The sequence below is a fragment of the Apis florea genome, unplaced genomic scaffold (genome assembly GCF_048593485.1).
Source record: "Apis florea isolate Af1SG1 unplaced genomic scaffold, ASM4859348v1 contig_3802_pilon, whole genome shotgun sequence".
NCBI classification, from domain to species: domain Eukaryota; kingdom Metazoa; phylum Arthropoda; class Insecta; order Hymenoptera; family Apidae; genus Apis; species Apis florea.
In genome coordinates, this window is record NW_028256863.1 from 792,377 (window position 1) to 819,130 (window position 26,754).

At 22.5% G+C, this 26,754-nt stretch overlaps 5 protein-coding genes across 9 annotated transcripts; 3 read left to right on the forward strand and 2 right to left on the reverse strand.

The window, feature by feature from the left end:
- Positions 1-943: 943 nt before the first annotated feature.
- On the reverse strand, positions 944-4,374 carry LOC100868123 (F-box-like/WD repeat-containing protein TBL1XR1). Its single transcript, XM_003692677.4, has 6 exons — positions 4,154-4,374; positions 3,563-3,850; positions 2,540-2,886; positions 2,125-2,469; positions 1,651-2,019; positions 944-1,574 (listed from the first exon to the last, which is right to left on the reverse strand). Exons 1-6 carry the CDS (start codon positions 4,209-4,211, stop codon positions 1,443-1,445), a joined length of 1,539 nt encoding a protein of 512 aa, XP_003692725.1. The 5' UTR covers positions 4,212-4,374; the 3' UTR covers positions 944-1,442.
- Positions 4,375-4,433: 59 nt separating this feature from the next.
- SelR (methionine sulfoxide reductase SelR) lies at positions 4,434-10,645 on the forward strand. 3 transcript variants are annotated; one of them, XM_003692683.4, is made up of 4 exons: positions 4,434-4,548; positions 6,682-6,781; positions 7,428-7,600; positions 9,974-10,645. In XM_003692683.4, exons 2-4 carry the CDS (start codon positions 6,696-6,698, stop codon positions 10,162-10,164), a joined length of 450 nt encoding a protein of 149 aa, XP_003692731.1. In that variant the 5' UTR covers positions 4,434-4,548; positions 6,682-6,695; the 3' UTR covers positions 10,165-10,645. The 3 variants fall into 3 exon arrangements, with proteins under 3 accessions (XP_003692731.1, XP_003692730.2, XP_003692729.2); XM_003692682.4 differs by having other exon boundaries at positions 4,484-4,762; XM_003692681.4 differs by having other exon boundaries at positions 4,488-4,762; positions 10,010-10,645.
- Positions 10,646-13,750: 3,105 nt separating this feature from the next.
- On the reverse strand, positions 13,751-19,386 carry Pak (serine/threonine-protein kinase PAK 3-like protein). Its single transcript, XM_086916660.1, has 9 exons — positions 18,153-19,386; positions 17,182-17,377; positions 15,845-16,013; positions 15,594-15,720; positions 15,374-15,491; positions 14,985-15,268; positions 14,401-14,896; positions 14,089-14,307; positions 13,751-13,970 (listed from the first exon to the last, which is right to left on the reverse strand). The coding sequence occupies exons 1-9, from the start codon at positions 18,206-18,208 to the stop codon at positions 13,887-13,889; spliced, it is 1,749 nt and encodes a 582-aa protein (XP_086772786.1). The 5' UTR covers positions 18,209-19,386; the 3' UTR covers positions 13,751-13,886.
- A 43-nt stretch (positions 19,387-19,429) lies between these two features.
- On the forward strand, positions 19,430-23,608 carry RagA-B (Ras-related GTP binding A/B). 2 transcript variants are annotated; one of them, XM_086916469.1, is made up of 8 exons: positions 19,430-19,459; positions 21,412-21,501; positions 21,579-21,678; positions 21,794-21,893; positions 21,988-22,372; positions 22,445-22,660; positions 22,738-22,853; positions 22,921-23,608. In XM_086916469.1, the coding sequence occupies exons 3-8, from the start codon at positions 21,667-21,669 to the stop codon at positions 23,010-23,012; spliced, it is 921 nt and encodes a 306-aa protein (XP_086772595.1). In that variant the 5' UTR covers positions 19,430-19,459; positions 21,412-21,501; positions 21,579-21,666; the 3' UTR covers positions 23,013-23,608. The 2 variants fall into 2 exon arrangements, with proteins under 2 accessions (XP_086772595.1, XP_012340752.1); XM_012485298.3 differs by having other exon boundaries at positions 19,442-19,652.
- A 176-nt stretch (positions 23,609-23,784) lies between these two features.
- CAHbeta (carbonic anhydrase beta) lies at positions 23,785-26,754 on the forward strand. 2 transcript variants are annotated; one of them, XM_086916470.1, is made up of 6 exons: positions 23,785-24,087; positions 24,622-24,706; positions 24,955-25,142; positions 25,210-25,401; positions 25,516-25,607; positions 26,535-26,754. In XM_086916470.1, exons 1-6 carry the CDS (start codon positions 23,995-23,997, stop codon positions 26,590-26,592), a joined length of 708 nt encoding a protein of 235 aa, XP_086772596.1. In that variant the 5' UTR covers positions 23,785-23,994; the 3' UTR covers positions 26,593-26,754. The 2 variants fall into 2 exon arrangements, with proteins under 2 accessions (XP_086772596.1, XP_003692734.1); XM_003692686.4 differs by having other exon boundaries at positions 23,792-24,087; positions 25,516-26,754.

Genomic DNA, 26,754 nt, shown 5'->3' on the forward strand with positions numbered 1-26,754 from the left:
TATATATATATATAGGCAAATTATTTTTTATTATATATTTTATTTATGTTAGTAATTTTGTAATCAGCATATTTTTTGTTTTTCTTAATATTCTTGAAGAAAATCAAATAATGATCTAATGGATTACATATTTTATTACCAAAGAAATATATTAAACATGTGTATTTAAAAAAAATCGGTGAATAGTTCCTTTCATAAAATTACATACTGTAAATTAATAGCAATTAATAATATGTTTTCTTCTATCGAATTATGTTTATACTTATATAAAACATCGAAATATGATTTATTCTTGTAAATTTTATTAAAATATTTTATTTTTGATTTTATACACTTTATATTATAATAAAAATGTAACATGCACATGAATATCTACAGAAATAACAGTATTGTATCACGATAAAAACAAATTTTTTAAATTAAATTATACTATTTTGCAAAATATTTTTTCTTTTCATTTTAGTTTATATCTCTCTTTCGTTCTTCAATTTTTTATATTATTATAAGCATTCATAAACAATTTTTATGATTCTTATACACAAATTTTAGTACACAAAAATTAATTCTTCCGATATTTATATTAATATTAAAAAATAAATATAATTAAATTTTATTATTATTATTATTTATATATCGCATTATATGCATATCTTGTTATTGAGAAAATGTACAAAAAAATCTTCACTATGTAATTATGCAAAGAAATTATATATAACATATAAATAGATTTTATTTATTTTAAATCCATGTACGATATTGTGTATTTATTTATTTTCATTTTAACTCTTTTTATTTGTATCATTATTTGTGTTAATTATCCAATGCATAATTGGATATAAACGAAATAAATTTAATTTAAATTATATTTGTGTATAATCTAATTGTACCTTTCCATTCAATGATATAAGAAAATGTAATAAAAATAAATCATTTAATTATAGTATTTTTTTAAAAAGATTGATTTTATTTCTTATTATTATCGTTCACATAATGCTTAATATTATAATTAAAATTACAACATGTATTTCATTCACTTATAGTGAATGAAAATAGTATTTTTCTCTGGAAATATATCTGTCAAACTTTTTCAAATTGTACAGAGTATCATTGAAAATATGTAATGTACAATACTTTTTATAAACCTCTTCAACAAAATAATCTTAGGAAAATAATCTATGAAAAGCCACATTTTTTTAAATTTGCAATTATGTTTAAATTTTATTTAACTCTTAAATCGTCGAATCATTTTTATCTATATATAAATAATTAATATTCTATGAAATTATATCGAACGAACGTAAACAAATAGTAAAATAAGTATAAAATGTGGCTAATATTTTGAATAATGAAGAATTAAACAAAAATAAAGTGAGAAATATTGAAGGTAACTTAGAATCATAATAAGTCCAAGAAATGAAGTATAATCTATTATTTAATCGTGATCACATTTTACGAAGGTCAAGAACAAATACACTGCCATCAGATGCAGAAGCACCAACTTTGTCACCTCGGCTATTCCAACATACTTCAAAAATTCCTCCAGTACCTTGGTAACTATGCACCAATTGACCATTCTACACAATTAAATATATATAATGAAATATATATAATTTCTTAACAAGTAGAAATAGAAAAAAATGATTTTTTTACCTGAGTAGACCAAATATGAACACATTTATCAAAACTTCCACTAGCAAGAAATTTGCCATCTGGACTAAATGCTACACTATACACTGGTTCTGTATGTTTTGTAAGTCTGTGTATACATGCACCTCTTTCAACATCCCATAATCTTACAGTAGAATCGAATGATGCACTAGCTAAAGTTAAATTCATATTTGGATTATGGGTTCCAGGTCCAGTTGGAGACCATTTAATAGTATATATTTCTTTGCTATGAGCTTGTAAATCATGTACCCATGTATCTTGTTTCATAGACCAAATTTTAAGACTCATATCATCTGAACAACTAGCCAATAAATTGCCTTGGGGATCCCATTTTATAGCATTAACTTCATTCTGTAATTAAAGAAAAAAGAAACTCCTTATATTTTAAAAAGTAAATATTTAATTGTAAACTAAAAAATATAATTATATATAAATATAATATTTCTATATACATACCGTATGACCTTGGAAGCTTTTGATTGGTTTATCAACATTAAGTTTACATACATGAATACATTGGTCAGTGGAACAACTAGCAAATGATGTATTTGTTTGCCAATCAACATCTAATGCAGGTGCACAATGAAAACTAAACTGTTGAGTACATTGTCCACTTTCTGCATCCCATATGATTGTTGTTTTATCAACTCCAGCACTTAATATGTAATTTCCACGTTTGTTCCATTTTAATGCAAAAATTGGACCCTTATGTTGACCTAATGTAGATGCTAATTTGCCATCTGTCTTCCAAATCCGAGCATAACCATCATAACTCCCTGTAGCTAATAAAGTACCATCACACTGAAATATAAAATAAATTTTATTTATTTATTTTTTTTTTAATTTTGTAACTTAAAAAAAATAATTTTACCTTCCAATCTAATGAAGTAACATCTTTGTTGCTTGGTACTTCAGTACCACCTTTTTGTATGCAATGGCGAAGGACAAGCTGATTTGGAGCTTGAGAACTACCAGACATATCCCAGATGCGAGCTGTACTATCTCCTGAACCAGAAGCCAAAAGATCAGTTGTTGGATTCCATGCACATATGAAAACTTCTGATTCATGACCACGTAATATTGTAGCTTTAGTGTCTGGAATTTCAACAGCGCTAGCATTAGTTCCTCTGCCTGAACCTTGTTGTTGTTCATCTACTTCCATTTCTGTTCTATCTCCTCCTCTTTCATTTGTGCCTACACCTTCATTGGAAGTAACAACTGAAAATAAATTATAAGTTAAGAACAATTATTAAATAGAAAAATTTCCCTTCCTTTTTATAATTATATATGTAATTTAAAATAAAGAAATTCTATATTTAAAAAATTCTATATTTAAAAAATTTTAATATTTATCTTAATATTTAGTAACACTGTTATCTATACTTCATACTATTTTATATTTGTATTATTATCTTTATTTTGATGTTATCAAATTAATCATATTATTGAATTAATTTGCAAATAATTAATTTCTAAAATTTTAATTCTTTATTCCAGATCACATGTATATTAATAATATAATTAATAATAATAGTAATATAATTAATAATATAATTGTTTGCTCCTAGTTTACGGATATGCTATAATTTTAAAAATGAGCTTTATTTTGCTATATCAGTATATATTTTAACATTAACAAAAAAATTTATTAAAAAAATAAAAAAATATATATAATATATAAATATATTAATATACTTTGATATAACTGTTATAACAAAAAATATTAGCTCATAACAATCCGACAACTAAAGCAGTCCATTAATATACCTGGTTTAATAAGGAGGTCTATTAAATTTAAATATTTTTATAGACCAGGGTGTGCCAGGATAATGAAATAATTCTTGATAATTATATGATATATTATTATAAAAATTGTTATAATAAATAAAATTACCTTCCTCTCCATTTGTGTCCTGGACTTCTGTTTTCACTTGTTGTTTTTGTTGATTAATTTGATTTTGCCTTGAGGCCACAACATCTGGCATAACAGCATCAATAAGAGAAAGAGATTCTACCATTCTTTGTTCAGTTCCATCTTCACCTATTGATATCTCTGCTTCTGTATATTGAAGTCCTTTTTGTAGAATTGATAAAAGTGCTGCAGGTGGTACTAATGCTCCATTTATGTTACTTTGTGATATATGTGATTCTATGCCAAATGTATATGCAGAATGTTGAAATCCTTGAAAAAAATATATAATCTAAATTATAATTCTTGTATAATTTATAAAATAATTTATACACAATAAATTTAAAAAATATATTTAATGCTTATATTTATTCTCAAATAACCTCTTTCAATCATATTTAATTTATATTTTTTAATATGTTATTAACTAATAAAATTTTATTAACAATAATTATTATTATAAAAAATATACATATATATATCTCATATAAATATGATAGATGTATATAAACAATAGGAATACGAAATTTGCCTAAATTATTTAAAGAAAGGTTATGAAGTACTCTAAAAACATACCAGATTCTTGAAGGTATCGGTAAACCAAGAAATTGACTTCATCACTAGAGAAGCTCATCGTTCTTTGCTTTCACGATACTAGCACAACATATTTATTGAAAGTTGCGCCTAAAAAACACTTAGACTTAGGTCGGACGCCGAGATTGCCGCGTCGAGATCACTATAAGAACATAGACACACTACACATGAGACTTTACCATTGGTCAAAAAATACGAACAATAGTATGTTCTAAAAAGATACATTGCTAACTTCAATTATAATTTCATCTTTTTTCAAAACAGTGAAAAAGAAAAGGATAAATAATTACACTTCATTCATATAATGTTTTCAAATGGATTATGTAAACAATAAGAAGTGTACTTATGCAACGGAATACAGCAATGATCTAGCATTGGTAGTATTATAGTTATTATATGATATTTGTTTATATGCGACACTTCAATAAATAGGATAGTTTTCAATTAAAAATAAGTCGTAGGTGCTTATAAAACATTATTTATTATTATTGAAATTTTTAAATATTTCAATAATGAATACCATTTATAGAAATTTGTCAACACGTTTACGACATTTAATAGTATTTACGCCAAATTTAATGTTCCGAGGAGGTTCGTATTGCATTTTCATAATTAAATTATATTTTTAAATATTGTTTAAACATTAGTTAAATTTAACATATTTTTATGAGGTTAGTTTGAATAAAATATATTTTTATTTTCTATATATATTGATGTTGAAAGAATAATATAGTAACCATGTATTTAATTCTTATATTTAAAATAAATAATCTGTATTAATTTTTTTTTAAAAAATATTGTTTATATATTTATTTATTAAGAGGTTAGTTTTTTTTTCATGTATGAAAAATTTTAAGACTTTATATTAATTAAAAAATGTGTTAAAAGTCATTTATATTTTTAATATTACAAAAATATTAAAATGTTTAGAAAATATATTTTTATATAAAATGTATATATGTATACATTGTATATGTACAAATGTATATGTATATATATCTAATAATAATATAACAACATATATTTCATATGTTTCGAAATTTTCATTTATATAAATTGATTTCAACAAATTAAATTCCAAAATAAATTTTCATTCCTTAAAATTGAAAAAATAAGTGAATTAAATATAAATGGTTCTAAAATGCGTACTTTAAAAAATTAACATTAATAAAAAATTAATAATTGTTTTAATTACTTTAGTTTGTTATATTTTAAATATTTTTTATTTCGCATTAATAATTTTGTAAAATTGTTTAAATTTGGTATTAGTAATTAAAATGTAAAAATTTTATTTTAAGACTTTTTTTTTAATCATTTATACCTCTTAATTTTTTTTTTGTTTTTCGTTTGTTAAGATTAAAAATGTATACAAGTTTGTTATAATAAAAATTTTTTATTTATCTTTTTCATATATACAACCAATAAAAATATTTTAAATTTAATGATATTTGATGAATATAAAATATAATAAATATAGCAATAGTACTTATTTTTAAAAAAAATTTTTCTATATATTAATTAATATGCAATTAATATAAATGATTAATCTTATAAAATATTAATCTTTAGAAAATATATTTAAATATTAAATTTAATTATACTAAGAATTATAATTTTTGATTATTTTCTTTTATTGTTTATTATTCAGTAATTACATTTTGATCATCATGATATCTGTCATTATAATATTAAAATATTCTATAATACTATCTAATTAGAATATTAATATAAGTTATTTACTCCATTATAATCCTCTTGAATTTATAATAATAATAATAATAATATAAATAATTTTATTTTTTTAAAAATTTCAAAAATTAATAAAATCTAAAAAATCTTTCGTATATTTTAATTTTTTATCTTCAAGTTTCTCAAGAATTATAAAACTTATAAATATGATTAATTAATATATTTTTAAAATATGAGATATTCATTATATTTTATTATTATATTTATTATTTTATATTATAAAATAAAATATAATATATATATATTTTTTATATATAATAAATATATATAAAATAAAATAATATAAATTAAAATCTATTAAATTATAGAAATTAATAGAAAATTGTATGTTTTATTTATATTATATATTATTTATAGATACTTATTACATGGATTGTTAAATAATTAATGCTTTATTAATTTTTAAATAATCGATATACAAATTTTAACATTATTTTTATATTTTCTCTCTTTTTATTTATCAAAAAATAAAAATCCATAAATTTGTATATCTAGATCACATCATTTTAGTTTTTCCATATAGAAGTCACGTGTAACTGCGAAAGCATAATTATCAAATCTATTTGCCAAAGAAGCTGATTGGTTGACTCAAGGTCACGAAATCTGATCATCCATGCTTCAAAGGAATAGGCAGCAGTGCCGCTTCTGTTCTCTTGGTGTATAGTTGCATAGTTGTGAGGAAAGCGCGGCAAGCTGCCCGCGTTCTTTTTTTGTGTTATTAAAATTGTTGTTATTGCATTTTTTTTTTAACTTATTTTAAGGTTCAATTAGGAAAATGACTGTGGAAATCGATAAAGAAGAATTAAAAAAACGTTTGACGCCGCTACAATGGCACGTCACACAGGAAAAGGGTACAGAGAGGTACGTGCGATGGAAATTTAATTTATTTATAATAAATTTGTATTATAAATCATACTATCCTTATTTATTTTATAAACTATATATTTGTATTAATTTTTATTGTTATTGAAAAATTTATTGTAGGTATTTTTTATAATATAAATATTTTGCTATCGTTATGTATGATAGTATGTATGTAAACAATAATTCGCAAAATTCAAAATTTTTAAATCAAAATTTAAATATAGATCACTTTATTTTCGTGTATATAATATATAATCCATTAATATTATATCTTCATAGCTTTTTTTATTTTAAAATTTTTCAGACTTCTTATAATAAATGTTATGATAAATAAATTTGATTTATTGATTTTTTTTATGTATAATTTTTAATTAACAATGTTATATTATTGAAATTTTAATCACAAAAATTCAAATAAATTACAACATTTATATGATATAATTTTCCAAAAATATTATCCGTATGGTGGAAACTGGTTTACTTTTAGGTGATGTGAGACTAAAATAACTTTTTCAAGAGCATGTGTTGGCTTGACTTTGCGTCATGACCGAGTGGTTTAAAAATAAAGTATAGATCTTCATAATTAACTTCCTAGTATACATGCTTCTTGATGCTTTCAATCTTTTTTTGTTCCCTTATATAGACCTTTTTCTGGTTGCTACAACAAATTCTATGAAAAAGGCACATACACCTGTATAATTTGTGATCAAGAGTTGTTTTCTTCTGACACAAAGTACGACAGTGGTTGTGGTTGGCCTGCATTCAATGAAGTATTAGATCAGGGACGAGTCAAGTTAACCAAAGATACTTCACATGGTAAGTGTATATATGAAAATTTTAATTTACTGATATTTTTTTTAGAATTATGCTATGGATTTTTAATATAATAACATAGTATTAGATATGCATATCATTACATTAATTAAAAATATCTGCTTAAATGGTACATAGATAAACTCTGTATAATAAAATTTAATTTTTATATGATAATTCATAAATTATTTATATTTATATGATTATCATAAATTATACATTATCACACTTTGGAGTTTTATCTGTTTACCATTCTCAAATATTCTTAATTTTTTCTCACATTCACTCTATCACAAAACCTTTCCTATACTTTTAGTTCTTCTATCCTTAAGCCTTCCATATGATGTACATATATCACTTAATTTTATTAAATCTTTAAACAAATTTTATATTTGATATAAATATATATATATAAAATAATATAATATTATTTTAAAATATTATACAATATAATTTATACAACTATCAATTATATTTTTTATGCATGGAAATTCTATTAATATTATTAGATTTTTATTATAAATGTTTATATATTTTTAATTTATAAGAATAAAAATAATTTACATATTTATAATGTCATTATTATTTATATAATTTTTTAATATTTAAGTTATAATATATAAAAGGCATTCCTTTTATCCTTTTCCTTGCATGTTAATGCTTAGAGTGTGATTTGTGTTAGACTTACATCATCTAGTATAATCTAAATATCTTATAATTATGCATTAAAAATCATTTTCTCTGTATTTTATTTTTATATATAAAAAAAATAAATTACAACTTTTTGCTATTTAATCATATATTTTTTTATTTAGCTTTGCTTTATATAATTGAGATTTTAATAAAATTACTATAATCGTAAAATTGAAGCTTAGATTAGATTATATTTTATATGGGTGAATTAATAATTAATATAACCAAGTAGGACAATTTTATATGCAATAAGAAAAAAATTTGATATAACATTTTTTTCATTTTATTTCATTTTTAAGAAAATTAAATTTTGAAAATTCCTCCTATTTAAGTTAATGTTTATAAACATTTGATAAAAGGAACTATAAAATGTTTATGTAAATTATTCATTTTTTATTGCATTATAAATATAATTGAAAATAATTGATGTATACATAATTGTTCGATGAATTAAAAATGATCGAATTGTAATCGTTTTTAATTTTTTTCAAGTTCTGCAAAAATTATTTACTAAATTTTATAAAAATTAAAAGATATAAAATGACTATTTAACGAACCAATAGATCGAATCATCATAACAAATCTATCGCGAATACTTTTAATTTAAGAAATATATCTAATAATTTGTCAAAATTTTATGAAAATTAATTAGTATTTCTTTAAATAGAGACAGTTTTTATATTCAATTTAATTTTCAATTTTAAAAACTTTAAAAATTAAGAATAAACGAAAAATTATATTAAATCTTTTTTAATTTTTAAATATTATCTCCTACTCAGTTATATTATAATTTATATAATATTATAACGAATTTATTCTATATTAAAAACTTTTTTTTTTTGTTAAATTCTTCGCTTATTTAAAAATTATTTAGAAATTTCTAAATTTATGTTAAAATTGTTTTTTATAATTTTTATTTTAATTATTAAATAATTTACATATTTGTTAATATTACATATATTAAATTTTATTTTTTGTATAAAAATATATAGACAAGTAAAAATGTATGATATGCAATATGTAGTAGATTGTGATTTTAATATTTAGTTATTGAAATGGTAGTTATATGCTATATTTTGTATTTTACAAATACAAAGTTTGTAATAATAATATGTAAAAGCAATAAGTATAATATGTAAATATCTGTGTTTTAATATGATAATTAAATAAAAATGCTTTTTATTAAATAGTACTAGATAAAAATATATTATCTATCTAAATATATATCTAATTAATGAGGCAAATATTTCTCGGGATTATTTTAATATATTTTTGAATTTTGTGATACAATACCAAGGCAATTAGATTCAAGAAGAAATTTGGAGAGAACTTCGATGGATGAATAAAACAAGGAACAAGATTATGGGTATTAATTAGAATGTAGCTATTTCTTATATTATTATCATTTAGAAGATAGAATTGATAAAAGATATATTTATTTTTAATTAAATTTTTATTTCCTTTGAAATTTATTTAGGTTATTTAGGTTTGATTTTAATTTTTATGGCAATCATCCTATTGCTTTTATTAATATTAGTTTACTCTTTTTGATGCTGCTATAACTGGAAAACATTTAGAGTGCATAAACAAAGGTGTTGGTCTGCGTTTAATCACACTCTATAATTCTATTTCCTTTGTCTTCCTATTGCCCCGCTACCACCACTTCACTCTCACCATTGACAGTTGGTGGAAATCTACTACTGCTGATCGCAAACCCAGATATGGTGCGGACCGAGGTGACCTGTTCAAAGTGTGGTGCACATTTGGGACATGTATTTAATGATGGACCAAAACCTACAAGGAAGCGATTTTGCATCAATTCAGCATCTATAAACTTCCATCCAGCAGGAGAAGAGAAGAAGATCACATCATAAAATTAGTAAAACACAAATTTTTCTCAAAATTTTTGAAAATGCTTAAAAGATTTTATCCATTTTTTATTTTTTATTCTGTAAGAAAAAACAAAAATTATATTTTTTATTTAATATTTTAAATTACATTATGAATATCAGCATATATTTTTATGTTAAATCTTAATACATATATTCTATACTTTATTTATGCATCATAGATTCTAAATTTAATTCCATTTGTTAGATACAAATGTATATTTATAATGATAAAGTTAAGTAAATATTTATATTATAATCTCTTAGAATAAATTCAAATCTGTATATACACTCTAAATGAAAATTTAAAATATTACATTTAGTGTGTATAAAATATAAAAATTCATAAATTAATATAAAACATTTAAAAAGCAAAACAAAATAATTTATAAAAACATTCTGTTATTTTTTCATGTTACATATAATGGATATAATATATAAAAATAATAATTATATAATAAATTTATTTCGCATAATTATTTCTAACACATAATCCTTTAATATTAAAAAAAATTATTTTTTAATTCTATATTTATTAAAACAATATTTTACTATTTATTTTTTTTTTTTAGTATTAAAATGAAAGGAAGGATTTCATTTAAAAAAGAAAAATTTTTTGTTATAAAATGTTTCCTTATATTTTAACGTTTCAAAACAAACTAAAAGGTATTACAGTATAATATATACGCAAATTCTAGGCATAATTTTTACAATAATAATTCATTATCCATTTGCTGCTTTCTTTCATTTTTAAATTCGACACTGTTAAGTATTAGTAGTTTTCCTGAGAAACCAGATTTTTACCAAATATATCATTAGATAATAGATGCCAATTTCATATAAATAGAGGTACAGAATTCTTATTAAAACTTTGAAGCCAAAATCTTTAGTGACATATGAATAAATTAACGGCTTCATTGCTAGGCCTGATTTGTTTTATAATTGAGATCTCAAAGCATTTTCAAAAACATCATAAAAAAAATATTGAAAACATATACATATTTGATTGGTGTATAGGAACCTATTTCATAGTTTTAAACTGACAATAATACATTTCTTATAAGAATACATAAATGCACTTAGAACACTAATCAAGATGTAGATGCAAAACATTCACATTATTTTTATGTATAATAAAATATTACATTGTTTTTAATACATTAAAATAATAAAGATAGCTTGAATTTTATAAGTAATACTTGCTTTTATTACGACAAGGCATATTAATACAATTTTGTACTTTTGATCACTAAAAAACAGACTTCATTAAAATATCACAAATATTCAAAATATTCACATTTCTAATTATTTGTTTACATTGTTTTTAAAACATAAACAAGTAAATTTTGCATCTAATTTGTCTTGATTTGCGAATAAAAATAAATCTTATAGATAGCTATTTGTAGCTGAAATACGCTTAATAACTGCCGCAGTAATATAATGACATAAAATGGACGTTACTTTTTTTTTTTCTTCTTCTAAAGATATTTGTGAAAATGCAGGACCTCGTTCAGTATTTCTGATCGAGTTAACGTCAATTTTGACCCTGAATCGTATATTTTTTCTTTTTTTTTTTCCTTTTTTCTTTTTTTTTTTTTTTTACAGAAACTGTTTATTAATACTAGACGTGCACAATTATTTTTTTTGTTCTCTATACCTCCTATCATTGCTTACAAATCCTAAATAATTTGGAGTTGATACTGAAATAAAATAGTGCAAGAGTTCATTCTTATAGAATAGTGAAACAAATTTCATGTGATTATATATTATTATCCCTGATTTTTTTAGGTAAAATTACCTTTCAGCATATAACTCCAAATTTAGGCGTAAGCGCGATACGAACTGAGCTGCTTCGTCTGTCAAGTATAATTAGACACTATTGATATAAAAAAACTAATCAGGCTTTTTAATATTACGAAAATAATAAACCCAGTAAATAATAAATATAATATTACATATATGATAGTTCATTACCAAATAATGTATGTTTTTTTTGTTTCATATTATGTAATATATTTTTAATTTCTTCAATATCTATTATATTTTTACGTGGCGTTCTTTAGCTTTAGTTTACGATAAATTCCTATATGTAATGAAGATGCAATGAATAAAAATAACAAATTTGAAAATGTGTATTTCTTAAACTAAAAGTATCCAAGGTTTCATTTTCAATAGTATATGTTTAAGATATAATACAATTAGGAAAGACATTAATCATTATGTTTAATGTAGTACAACCATTTAGAAACCTTGTCTTACATAATTGTCAACGTAAATTTATATATTTTTATTGATCTGTATGTTTGTGTCTGTATTAAACAAAATATTAAATTATTTTGTTAATGGTTCAAGATTATAAGGAATCTAGCGCGAGTTTTTCACGTCTCTAAACATGACAAGACAGGCACTTTATAGTGTCACAAAATGTTCCTATATCTGAACCTTGTTTTAAAATTTCATCGATCATCCGTTCACTTTTTTTAAGACACGTTAAAGATAACTTATATTTGTTGACCTGTATTGAAGAACACACGTAACTGGACATTTGTCCATAGAAAGATGTTCTTATATCTAACATATTTTAATAACAAGGTCAATATCTCAACGTGTCTCGTCAGCGATGCAAATGAAAAAAAGTACTTATATTTTATCTTACAATTATAAATGAATAATTTTAAATAAGAATTGCATGTATTAAATTTATTATAAATTTCATTATATATGAAATTAATTTTCTATACTATATACACATTAACATAATATAAAAATTGCAGTGTCCAAATATTAAAAAAAATCTATTAAAATTCAATTTAATATAATATAATGAAATTTGCTAACATCCAATGACAAGAACGTGATTCTTGAGAACGTTTAAAACAAGTTAGGCTATCGCTTATACATCTACGTCATACTGACAGACCAAAGACTGAAAACATATTGCTCTGCTCTCCATAACTTCATTCAAAAAATATAAATCTGACACGAAGACCAATTTCTTTTTTCTACAATTTCTTGTTAAACCATAATAATGTATTAGAATAGGTCCTATGTACTTGTTCACATTTTTTTTATGGTATTATCTAATAAGGTTTTTGCTATAAATAATGTATGTTTGTAGCTAACTCTGATCTTCAATTTTAGAGTCAGTAATACTTTTATATCTTTAGAAAATAACTGACAGTCGCTTGAAAATCCTCGATGATAGTTCAATATTAGTACAAGAGCTTTTCAGGCAACAACCCACACATACAATTTATTTTGAAGACTATTTAAATAAAATGTTCAACTCTTGGTAACTAATAAATACCCATCGAGGAATACAAGATTTCTGCCGTCAGATCGTTCACAGTTCTTCTGATTTAACTTTATTTCCTCTCCCGCATAACATGCGAGAATCGAGCAATTTAAAAACTTTGAAACCATTTCTCGATACTTTTCAAGGTATCGGATAAGTTCTATCTATCTATGATCTATATATATATGCATGTATATGTATATATATGTATATATATATACATATGCATATACATATATATATATATATATATATGTATATATATTTATATATTTATATATGTTTATTCATTATTTATTATATATTATTGAATTATTGTGCCGTTCCATTTTGGGAGGGTGATTCATTATTTTTCATTATTTGTAAAATTATATCTTTGTGATCATGTTATATGATCACGTATACCACTCTTTTAATTACCTTTAGCAGCTTCTTTCGCTGCCATTATCAAAGGTGTTAAGGAAGCAAGAGGCCTTGCTAATTTCAAGAAAGGATGCTGCAATTTGTTGTAAAAATTACAATTTTTATTTAAATTTATTTTAAAATTTATATGATTATTTAAATTTGATGTATATTAAATATATTTTATTTTTTTAATATATTGTTAAAATTACCTTGAGTAATTCTGAAGCGGCTGATCGTTTTTCCACTTCAACTTCTAAACATTGATCCAAAAAATCTTGGAAAATTCCTGATAATTTATCTTTTTCTTTAATTTCTGGTTTTCCATTTGTTGCAATTAAATATAATGCTCTTAATGGATTTTCATTCAAATATGGTGGTTCTCCTTCTATCATTTCAATAGCCATTATACCCAATGACCAAATATCCACCTTTAAATAATGTATGATAATATAATAAATATATCTTATTTTCACACATACACGCGCGCGCATGCACGTATGCACATATATATTTTTTTTTACCTTTGGACCATATTGCTTTCTTGTAACTACTTCTGGTGCCATCCAATATGGTGTACCAACCATTGTAGTTCGTTTACTTTGCTCTGGTGAAATTTGTGCACAAAATCCAAAATCTGTTAACTTCACTCCACCATCTAGTCCAAGTAGGATATTATCAGATTTAATATCCCTATGTATAACTTGATTACAATGAAGGAACTCCAAAGCTTGTAGGACTTCTCTACACACTGCTGCTATTTGGCCCTCATCCATACAAGTCTCAGTTACAACATCTGTTAAACTACCACCAGGTAAATATTCCATAACTACCCATAATTCTTCTCCTACGAGGTAACTATCCAAATAATTTACAACATTTGGATGTTTATTCTCCCGCATGACTAATATTTCATTTATTATTAATTCCTTCTTTGGTTGTTGTGAAAGGTTCATTTGTTTTATTGCAACTTCCATACCTGTTGATGTTTCAATTGCTGTATATACTGTTCCCGAAGCACTAAAAAATAACGTTATAAATATATAATAATGAAAATCAAGAAAAAATTTATTAAAAGAATAAAAGTTATATTTTATATGTAATTTACCCTTGTCCTATTTTTTCCATTTTTGTATATTTCCTATTTGGATCACCTACACTTACAATTGTTCTTAATTTTTCTAATATTTCATCATCTGACATTTTTTTCTTTCTAGCTTTATCACTTTGCGCTGGTCTTGTTTGATCAGTTGTCGTCGATGTAGGAGTTGCTTGATTTTTATTTCTATCCAATTGTGATTGGTGTGGCTGTTGAGGTGTACCATTTCGTTGAGGTGATCCTAATGTAGTAGTTAATGGTGGTGGTGGCTCTTCTTCTATTGGCTTTGTGTACTGTTATAAAAAATTTTATTCTCAAATTATATTTATATTTTTTATAATTTATATTTTTACTAAAATATAAATAAAATAATTTTTTTTAATACAAAAATTACTTACAATTGATTTCGTACGTTCCGGTCTAGCTGAAATTGGTGGTGGTGGTGGTTCATCTTCTTGCTCAGAACTAGTTGCACAAGCATCTGTTGGTGTACTACTTGGACTACTGCTACTTACTCTATAAATTTGTTATTTTTCAATGAATATTTAAATATATATAAAAATATATAGAAATAAATACAGAAGAATATAAAAAAAAATTTATAAGTATAAAATTCACCTGCTGAGTGAGTGCTGAGAATGAGAACTTCCAGAAGCTTGTGACATTGCTTGACCACGAATGTTTCCTACTCCTGTTCCAACACCTATACCCATGCTTCTAGGACTACTCGCTCTCTCAATAGGAGCTGAGCATAAAATTTTTGATTTATTTACATTTATATTTTTGATTTATTAATATACTTATAAAATTTATTATAATAATAATATTGACAATATAAATTAATTTTTATACAAATATTATTAACTTACCAACCACTCCAACCATTTTTGTAGTTGTCATGTATTTGGAACCTTTTGTTTCTTTACTGCTACTATCATACCAATTCAATACATCTAATACAGCCTGTGGATTTTTCTTCTGTTCTTGTTTACTAATATTACTAGACATAAGCAATCTTGCCCATGCTTCTGGCATCCCCTAAGATTAAAAATTATGTTTCAAAGTAATCATTAATAATCTTATATATAAATTTTTTAAAAAGTAGGGATATAATATTTACAAAGATATAATTCTCAAAATTCTTAAAACTAAGAATTTTTATCATGCAAATTTAAAATATTTGAGAATTTATTTATTAAATAGAAGAAATAGTAAGATTTTAAGCAATCAAATTAATGTTAAATTTCATTTTGCAAGAAAGCAATAATATCAAATGCAACGTTGACTAAAGCATCTATTAATCTATTAAAGCAGCTATGCTTCTAATCTATAAATTCTAAATTTTAAATAAGAAGTAAAAACTTAATTCTGTTGATTGCAACAAAAACAAACAATTAAATTAAGTGTATATATAATAATAAAAAAAACACAGACAAACTACTTTTGTGGTCATTTGAAATTACTTACTTTTAATGGCAGCTTGAAAGAAATACGTGTCTAGTTAGTTTTTCATGTGAAAAAATAATAGGTATAAGAAGCATCAGACAAATTACCAAATTACTTTTCCACAATGTCCATACACATGTGAACAAGTGATGAAAATTCAATTTTTTTTAGGTACGAAAAATCCATCTGAGATATGATTTTACAAAAAGAAAATTTTTGTTATATTAATTAATATAATAATACATTACTAGTTGCTCTTACAATGTTATCTTATATATATTATGAAATTTTATGAATTAAGATTATTTTACAAAAATATATTTATTATTATTTCCACAAAATTAATTTATTGAAATATACAAATAATTTTATCATGAAATGGATATTTTATTTAATTTGAACTGCTATAATTTATTCTATTTTTAAATTTTATTTTTTTTATTTTATTCATAATGTCCTAATAAATAAATAAACCAATGAATTACAAAACAAATGTTAAATATCATATAGCAATAAATATTAATTTAATAATGTTATATTAATAAAAATAATAAACATAAAAATTTAATAAAAAATATTATCTGATTGAAAATTGTTATAGGATTTGTAAAAATTTATACAACTAGTAGTGTAATTAAATACAAATATATTTATTATACATAAACTTTATTGGATACTCCGTACCATTGTATAATAGCAAAGCAGAAAGCGAGTGCATTTTGAACAATATTAACAAATTGTAAATAATAAATTGACTTACCGTAAATTCACCAGTAACAGCATCAAATCCAACATGAACTGTATGTTCAAAGTTAGTTGGGTAACTGATATTGGGTTTATCTTTATTTTCCTTTACCTTCATTTTGCTTTTCAATGTTTTTTTCTTACGTTCATCAGAATCAGGTTCTTTAGGTAGTGGACGCATATCCACTGGTAAGTTAGGTGTTGATTCACCTCTGAAATTAATTTAATATTTATCTAAATACTAACTAAACACTGATAAATAAGAAAAAACAATTTTGCTTTTATATATTTATCTTTTTATATTTTATATATGAATAAAAATTATAAATTAATTTTTATACCAATTACATTCAAGTAATTTTATTATCTATATTATTGAATTAAAATCATATAAAAAATATGATTAATTTATATTTAATTTATTACATCTTTACTTTTTAATATAGATGTATATATATATGAATTTGTATATATATATAAGATATTATAATTATTCATATGTATATAAATTATTTATAAAATTAATATAAAAATAATGTACATATGCATGTATATTATGTTTATATATGCTTATAAAATATAGTTAGCAAAATAACATATAAAGTCTTTAAAGAATGATCTCCCACATCAGAATGTCATCATGTCTGAACTGTACGATTTTATTTTTAGCAACCAGTAGATTAGTGTCTGTTACTCTATTTTTAGGAGATGCAGACTTCTACTTATTGCAAAGAAAGTAATAAGAATATAAAATGTAAAAACTCATGAATTTTTAGTTATACATGATATAATACAAAAGTATACTGTATATTATATTTATTATGCAAGACTGAAGTACTACAGAATCAAATTTTAAATATTTATTTTTAAGTATATGCTTAAATTTTTAATATTAAATAATAAATTTTGTCTCTAAAATTACTTACTTAGTATTAATAAATTATAATACATGATAATGCAACATAAAGTATAAATTTAAGATAATACCTATTTGATGTAAGTCGCACAGGAGGTGCAGGGGGTTTATCTTCTTCATCTGACATATTGTATCTACTTTTGTTTCTTTGTTGTCAATCTATTTTATAACAATGTGTTTCTATTGTTTTACTTGAAGATTTGTTTAATAATATTAGTTCAAGTCTTATAAAGATCGTAATTGTTGTTATGTTATATAAATTCTAAAAGACTAAGAGTTTAAATCACAGTGCACAGAAAATTCTTTATGTTGACAAAAACACCAAGTTTGTTGAAAACATGAAATTCTAAGATCCATTCACTTTTGTTTTGGAAAAAAGAAGGTTTTTCTTTGAATTTAATAGATATTGTTGAAGTGATGTTTTTAAAATACCGGTTTTATATCACGAGCACAGATAGATTCTTGATAACCGGTAGAACATAAAGCAAAACGAAGCAAAAATGCCTCTCTTCGTGGATGACACCACGAAAGATGTTTTAGAAAAGTTATTTGTGAAAAGCCTTGTTCAATTATGAGGAATAACGGCGTTCTTGAACAGGTCAATGTCGTAAGTATGGGGTGTGCTCGAAGACGAGGGATACACAGAACAAGAAAGCGTGATTCACGCACGGGTGCAGACACCGCGCCGCATCCACGGATTTCTAATTCTCACTCCCTCTCTTTCTCTCTTCACTTTCTTATTCTTTATCTCGATTTTCTTTAGTATTGCGTTCGCTCTTTTGTTCTCACAATATTTCACTCCTCCCTTTTTCTATTCTCTCGCATTCGCGAAAGAAAAAATACGATTGTATATCGTGTATATATGGCGCCGCTTTATCCACACGTCCGTGATGTGCCGCGTTTGGGCACGGCGGAGGCGGAACCACGCGGCGCTCTAAGTCTTATCAATGGTACCTCATTTCGTACATATAATCGACGTCCAATGTCGACGAATCTCTCCCTATTCTTCTCCACGACTTTTCAAAATTGATAAGAAGTCTGAATCACCACCGCCGCCGCGGTCCTTTGGCACTGCACAGCGCCTCCAGTGGAACACTGTTCACTCCCTCTCTTTCTGTATCTCTCTCTTATCCTTTCTCTTTCTTTTTTTCTTTTTCACTTTTTCATTTGCTTTTTTCTCTTTTTTTTAACTGTATCTTTCTCTTCGTACATTTATAAGATTTGATTATTAGTACGTACACATATATTTATTTCCTACACCTATATCTATTATAACTTAACATGAATGATTATGTATATGTGTATACATATGATTTAAAAAGAAACTTAGAATAAAATAGACTGAAATGGTGGTAAGACTGCAAACGAACAATTACAGGTTAGGCAATGTAAAAACAAATATTGTTATAAACTTCATTATAGTTTTATTCATAAAAATTAAAGCTTTATGTGAAATGTTACAAGTTTTCGAAAATAAATTAGGAATATGAATATTCAGGTTTTAAAATCTTAAAATTGTGTATATATAAATCATAGTTTAATAATTTTAACTATTTGCTATATATTTTCATGTAGGTATCTATTGATATTTTTATTTATATTCTTACAATGGATAACATATGTTTTTATAGATTATTTTTATAATGTATTTAAAAATATTACATTTTTCTCATATATAATTTTTTTACTTTAATTCTTAATTGAAAAATAAATTTAATATTTTAATAATATGTTTTTAAAAATTTTTATTGTTGAAAATTGTACTTATTAAAAATGTATGATTTAATATTATTTATAATTACATGTATAATAAAGAATGTTTGAAAAAACAAACTAATATTCCAATATCACAAATATTATTAATTATTATAAAATTTATTATAAATTTATAATAATTAATATTTTATAAATATAAATATAATAATAACAAATAATAATAATAAATATTTATTGTTATTTATTATAAAAAACTTCAATAAGAGTAATTATTAATTTGTATTGGAAAATAAATCCTTTAAATATTCATTTAATTAATTTAATCTAATTTATAATATCTGCAATATATATATCTACATATATATATATATATATATATATATATATATATATATATTTATAAGTTATAAACATATATGTATATATATAGTAATAACATATATATATATTATTTTTTTATATATATCAAATGAAAAATTTATTAAAAAAATTATTTTACCAATATCTATATCAGACATTATGTATCAATAATTATATCAAAATAGAAAAATAATCATAATTATTATCTTTTAATATTTTTTTTTATTTTTTAATATTTTAAATATTATATTATAATATTACAATATTTTAATGCTTTATTTATTAATAAACATCTTTATATTCATAACAAATTGAATATTTTTGGCACGATTGTAAATTTTTTGCATAATTAAGATTACATCTCATAAATTTATATATATCTCATAAATAATTATAATAATTAGAAATTCTTCTGTAAATGAAATTATTTATAATAAAAATTTTTCATTGAAATTATTATATCAGAAGCATAATAAAATTTTAATAAATATTGATTATATTTCTATTTTATATAAAAAATCAAATTCAAAAAAGAATTATTTGTTTATCACATTTTTTATATTATATAATCATTACATGTATTTAAATTTTAATAAATTATATACCAAATATTAATATTTCATATTAATTATATTATATTATTTAAAAATGATTAAATTAGTTTATAATAATAATCATATAATATTTTCATTATTTTAAATTAAGATAATATAATAATATAATATAATGTAATATTTTATAAAAAATAGAATATTTAAAGATATTCATTTTTACAAAAAAGTATAATTTAGAATTTCAAAAATAAAAAATAACTAATAAAAATAATAAGAAATAAAATGATTAAATTTTTTAATATTTAAATAATACTCAAATAATATTTTAATATATGAATATTAAATAATACATAATAAAAATATTGATGACGATAATATACATTAATAATATATTATAATAATAAACATATTTTTATCGTACATATTATCAAATATAATTTTTAATAATCAACTTGGTTCAATCTTATCTTTAAATGATACTTGAATAATGACAATATGTGTGAAGTTAGCTACTAGAAGTTAGTAATCACAGCAAAGAAATAAAAAGTAACCATTTTTCATATAATAAGACTGTTTACTATTAAGAAAATCGTTATTTTCGTTTTAAATAATCATTGTTTTATGTTATGAAATATCTATGAATTATATTTAATGCTCTTTATAAGTCAACAAGAAGACTTATAAAGTGTTTTTATTACAGATCATAAAGTTATATCTACTATATTTATGATTCATCAAATAATGTAAAATAACCTCGATATGAAATTTGACATTTGACGACATATTTAACGTATGTACATTATCACAAATACAATGGAAATTATTTAATTGTAGATTTATATTATATTATTTAATTATATGTTTCAGGTCAAAATAATTAATCAATCATTTTTCACAGGAGAAAAGTTATCAGAATCAGTTTTAATTAATTCTTGTTTGACATTATTAATTCAAGATGAAGAAAAAGGTACATAAATTTTGTTTTTATTTTTTGTCTAGGATTAATTTAAAGTTATTTAATAATTTCTTTATTTATATATTAGTTTTTTATGTTTTATATATGATCAATATTTATTTTTTAGGTTTTGTTGATGGGTAAAAGTGGTTCAGGAAAAACTAGTATGCGTAGCATAATTTTTGCTAATTATATTGCTCGTGATACTCGTCGTTTGGGAGCAACAAGTATGTAATATTTGAATATTGTTATTTTGTCAAATATTATATTTTATAATATTATATTATACACATATATTTATTAATTTATTATATTTAATAGTTGATGTAGAACATAGTCATGTTCGGTTTCTTGGTAATTTGGTATTAAATCTTTGGGATTGTGGTGGTCAAGAAGCATTTATGGAAAATTATTTTGCATCACAACGTGACAATATATTTAGAAATGTAGAAGTTCTGATCTATGTTTTTGATGTAGAATCCAGAGAATTAGATAAAGACATGCATTATTATCAAAGTTGCTTAGAAGCAATATTACAAAATAGTCCAGAAGCAAAAATATTCTGTTTAGTACATAAAATGGATTTAGTACAAGAGGATCAAAGAGATTTGATATTTAGAGAAAGAGAAGAAGACTTGAAAAGACTTAGTTTGCCCCTTGAATGTACTTGTTTCAGAACTAGTATATGGGATGAAACATTATATAGGTATATTTTTGTAACTATAATGACTTTAATTTATAATATTTTATAATTTTATATAAATTATTATATTTTTAGAGCATGGTCTTCAATCGTATATATGTTAATTCCAAATGTGAAAGAACTCGAACAAAGTTTGAAACAATTTACAAATATTATTGATGCTGATGAAGTACTTTTATTTGAAAGAGCAACATTTTTAGTGATTAGTTATTGTCAAAGACAACATCATAGAGACGTACATCGATTTGAAAAAGTATCTAATATAATAAAACAGTTCAAATTGAGTTGCAGGTAAATTACAGAAATAAAAATAAAAATCAATAATTTAAAAAATTGGTCTGAATATATATATTTATTAATCATTTTAGTAAACTAGCAGCACAGTTTCAAAGTATGGAAGTTAGAAATACAAATTTTGCGGCTTTTATCGATGTATTTACGTCGAATACATATGTAATGGTTATTATGTCGGATCCTGCTATTCGTAAGTACATATAATTTTAATTTTTTTTATAATGAATAATGAAATATTTATTCTCGTATTATTTCAGCATCAGCAGCAACATTAATCAATATTCGTAATGCTCGAAAACATTTCGAGAAACTAGAACGTGCTAGTCAAAGTTCCGCATTAAGTAGATAGAAATCAGCTCGACCCAGGCGCGTTGTCACCCGGGTCCAGTCTGTTAATCATTATTGAATCTAAGAGTCATTTTAAAAGAGAATCATCAAAATAAAGGTGAAAAAAATAAGAATCTTTTTTCTTTTTATTAATTAAAATAATTTTGTTAATGAATGAATAATTTCAACCATTATAATAAATGTTATTTTTAAATAATGATATTCTTTGATAAAAAATATTTTAAATTATTCGTACTTTATTTTATATAAAAATTAATAAAGAAATACTTAAAAATTTTGACACATATGTATATTAACAAATAAATATAAATAAATATCTATTATATGCCATTATCATATTAAGCGAAATATATTGTTATTCACTTACAATAAATTATCTCTTGGCTCTTAGATAAAACATGGTTTTCTAGATTAAGCATTTTCTTGGTTTTATAATATTACGTATAGCATTCTTATTTCTGTATAGCAAATCTGGCCTGTTATGAAAACATATATTTTTTTAAATTATATTATATGTTTTAATACAATAGTGTATATACTTATTATACTTAACCATGTCATTACAACAATTAATAAAAAATTGTTTTTCAATTTAAATGATAGTGTTAAATTATGTTATATTCTGTATAAAATTTTTGATCAGTATTTTTTGATATAAAATGATATTAAACTTGTTTGAATTTATTTAGCTGTATTAGCTGTATTTATGGAAAAATAATAAAAGGAAGGAAATAATAAAATCTTATGCTTTTACATGTATCATTAAACTATATTTTTTTATTATATAAATAAGTAAAATGATCATTTAACTTAATTCTAATATTCTATTGAAATAAAAAAAAAGAAATGTTACGTAATATTTATGAATACTCAACTAGTCTGAAGATATATTTAAAATTCCCGCCATTTGTGTATTAATGGCGAATTTGTGAGTGTCATTCTTTTAGACTAATAAAATAGTTCAGATTTTATAGAGTTTGAATATGGATAAAATAATTAAAGGAATAATGAAATATAGAAAGTGTCATAAGGAAGAAATGGTGAAACAATTTCAAAAAGTTAAAGACAGTCCTGAAGTATGTAAAAATTATTTTATCTAATTTAATGTTAATCATTTATAAATGTGTTTATTTTTTTGTGATATACTTTTTATCTCATGATGTGTTTATTTTTAAATTATGTTTATAACAATATTTTGACATTTATAGTGAAAAATATATAATAAAAATATAATAATATTTAAATAAAATAATGATAAAATAAAATTTTTTATCATTCGTAAAAGGACAAGTTTCTTTTGAATATGATTATCACATTTTCTTATCACATTTATTTTGAATATGATTATCTTATTTACGTACGTCCTTGAACTAAAGAATCATTTACAAAAAAAATATATTGCGTTTATTCTTGAAAATATTATCATGCATGAAAATTATATATGTAATGCCTATTTAATTCTATCTAAAAAATATATTCATTTATATTGAAAGAGTAAATAATATATGTTGTAATTAACACAAATTACATTTCACTAATTCAAAATACTAACATTTAATTGATTTTTGATCATTGTAATTGATTTATATAAGTCGTTACTCTTATCATAGCCAAAAGCAGCATTCTTTACCTGCATGGATTCCCGGATGATTCCAACTAGATTTACGGAAACAAATGTTGGAGACATGTTTGTTGGTACGAGATTTCACGATGACATTATATTCTCGAATATGAAACTTGTTTTTTTGGTAATTTCACGATGCAATTTAATGACATGTCATTGCAACATTTTTTATGTTTTTATTTAAATGAGTATTTTGTTAATTTTACTAATTAAATAAATATCATATTAATGATTAAAGAAATAAATATTCGATTTAAGAATCGAAAATATATTTTTTTTTTCTATAGATAAGTTTTGTCATGAATTTTATGTTTTTCAGTAAGAAATGCTGGTAATATTATTCCTCATTCTCAGCATTTTGAGGACGAATTAGCAATGTGTGAACCGGCAGCTTTAGAACTTGTTTGTTTAATGAACGAAATAAAACACATTATAGTTTGCGGCCATAGTGATTGTAAAGCTATGAATATGTTATACTCTTTGCGCGAGGAAGAATTAGCATCAAAAGTATGTACTTAATTAATTTTATTATTTTTAAATCTATTTTGTGAATTTATAATAAGATGTTTTTCAGGTAAATAGAAGGATATCGCCATTAAAAGCATGGCTTTTTGCACATGCTAGTAGTACTTTAGCGAGATTTCAACAGCTTGAAATCAGTGATTTCCGTGACCCGATACTTTTTCAAGGTGAAACATCTTTACGAAAATTTGTGGCTTATATTGATCCTGAAGATAAATTCGGCATAGAAGACAAATTATCTCAAGTTAGTATAAATATAAATTGTCAAATTTAATTTGCTATATATATATATATTTTATACATATATTTAATTACAACAAAGTGAAATTTATTTTAAATAAATATATTTTAATTTCAGATAAATACTTTACAACAATTACAAAATATAGCTTCTTATGGATTTTTAAAAAAACGATTGGAAAGACATGATTTGCATATTCATGCACTATGGTTTGACATTTATACTGGTGATATTTATTATTTTAGTAGGGCAAATAAAAAATTCGTAGAAATTAATGAATCAAACGAAAAATGTTTACTTGCAGAAATTAAAAAATATTATTCTTAAATTTTTCATATCAGAATGGGATATTGTTTGATTTATATGTATAATTTATATTTTTTTTTAATTTATATTATATATATATATATATTTTATAGAAAATCATTTTTTGGTTAAGACTGAGGTTGATTTGTTGAATCTCTATAATCCAATAGTTTTAAACATATAATAGTTAATATGTATTAAGTTAAATATTTGTTGAAATCTATTGTTATGTATTTAGATATGAAAATTATAAATCTATTTTATTTATTATCTTCTTTTTTTTTCTTAATTAATAATAATTTTTAATTATATTTTATTATAATTATTTAAAATTTAAAAATCTTATTTAAAATTTAATTTTAAATAATTTACACACAATAAATTAATAATAATATATAATATAAATGTATATAATATGCAATAAAATAATAAATAAGATATTGCATATTATTATGCACATAGATAAAAAAAATTTTATATAATATACAATAGATAATACAATAGATAATAATTAAAATAAAAAATATTTATTTCTTGATAAAATATGTATATACAATTACAATTGTTGAAATCTGAAATGAAATATTATTTTTGATATATATTTTATGTATTGTTATACAATATATACAAAGTTTATCTGTAATATATTTATAACGATTTACATAATAATATATATTTTTAAATTATATATATATATAATTGTACATATTCACTGTGATAAAAATAAATAAAATATATTTGTTTTTCTTGTTTGATTCATATAATGATCCACTTCGCTTCTCGCCGATTTAATTTAATATACTTTGTATCTGAATTGTATAAAATCGAAGTCATGGAATACAAGCCAGAGGACTGATGGATGGACGGTTTCGTGGCCAGGTGAACTAGAGCATGCCACTCCCGAAAGAGAAAGCAAAACAACGAACTAAAGTATAGAATTAGGATAATAATAAAAATGATATCAGAAATTCGAATAAACTTATTAATGCAATGTGTATTTAATAAATATTGGCATTATATAATATATATAAATATATATTTTTTAAATAA

What these genes read in the sequence shown, in the direction of transcription:
- LOC100868123 (XM_003692677.4), bottom strand. Translation starts at nt 4,211, where the DNA reads ATGAGCTTCTCTAGTGATGAAGTCAATTTCTTGGTTTACCGATACCTT. An exon ending in GGACACAAATGGAGAGGAAG is followed by an intron (nt 2,887 to 3,562) that starts GTAATTTTATTT and finishes ATTTATTTTCAG; the next exon opens with TTGTTACTTCCAATGAAGGT. An exon ending in AAAGCTTCCAAGGTCATACG is followed by an intron (nt 2,020 to 2,124) that starts GTATGTATATAG and finishes CTTTAATTACAG; the next exon opens with AATGAAGTTAATGCTATAAA.
- SelR (XM_003692682.4), top strand. Translation starts at nt 4,684, where the DNA reads ATGAATACCATTTATAGAAATTTGTCAACACGTTTACGACATTTAATA. An exon ending in CAGGAAAAGGGTACAGAGAG is followed by an intron (nt 6,782 to 7,427) that starts GTACGTGCGATG and finishes TCCCTTATATAG; the next exon opens with ACCTTTTTCTGGTTGCTACA. An exon ending in AACCAAAGATACTTCACATG is followed by an intron (nt 7,601 to 9,973) that starts GTAAGTGTATAT and finishes CACCATTGACAG; the next exon opens with TTGGTGGAAATCTACTACTG.
- Pak (XM_086916660.1), bottom strand. Translation starts at nt 18,208, where the DNA reads ATGTCAGATGAAGAAGATAAACCCCCTGCACCTCCTGTGCGACTTACA. An exon ending in GTGCGACTTACATCAAATAG is followed by an intron (nt 17,378 to 18,152) that starts GTATTATCTTAA and finishes AATTAATTTCAG; the next exon opens with AGGTGAATCAACACCTAACT. An exon ending in CTGTTACTGGTGAATTTACG is followed by an intron (nt 16,014 to 17,181) that starts GTAAGTCAATTT and finishes TTTTAATCTTAG; the next exon opens with GGGATGCCAGAAGCATGGGC.
- RagA-B (XM_086916469.1), top strand. An exon ending in TCGTCGTTTGGGAGCAACAA is followed by an intron (nt 21,894 to 21,987) that starts GTATGTAATATT and finishes TATATTTAATAG; the next exon opens with TTGATGTAGAACATAGTCAT. An exon ending in TATGTCGGATCCTGCTATTC is followed by an intron (nt 22,854 to 22,920) that starts GTAAGTACATAT and finishes GTATTATTTCAG; the next exon opens with CATCAGCAGCAACATTAATC.
- CAHbeta (XM_003692686.4), top strand. Translation starts at nt 23,995, where the DNA reads ATGGATAAAATAATTAAAGGAATAATGAAATATAGAAAGTGTCATAAG. An exon ending in AAGTTAAAGACAGTCCTGAA is followed by an intron (nt 24,088 to 24,621) that starts GTATGTAAAAAT and finishes CTCTTATCATAG; the next exon opens with CCAAAAGCAGCATTCTTTAC. An exon ending in TGTTGGAGACATGTTTGTTG is followed by an intron (nt 24,707 to 24,954) that starts GTACGAGATTTC and finishes TATGTTTTTCAG; the next exon opens with TAAGAAATGCTGGTAATATT.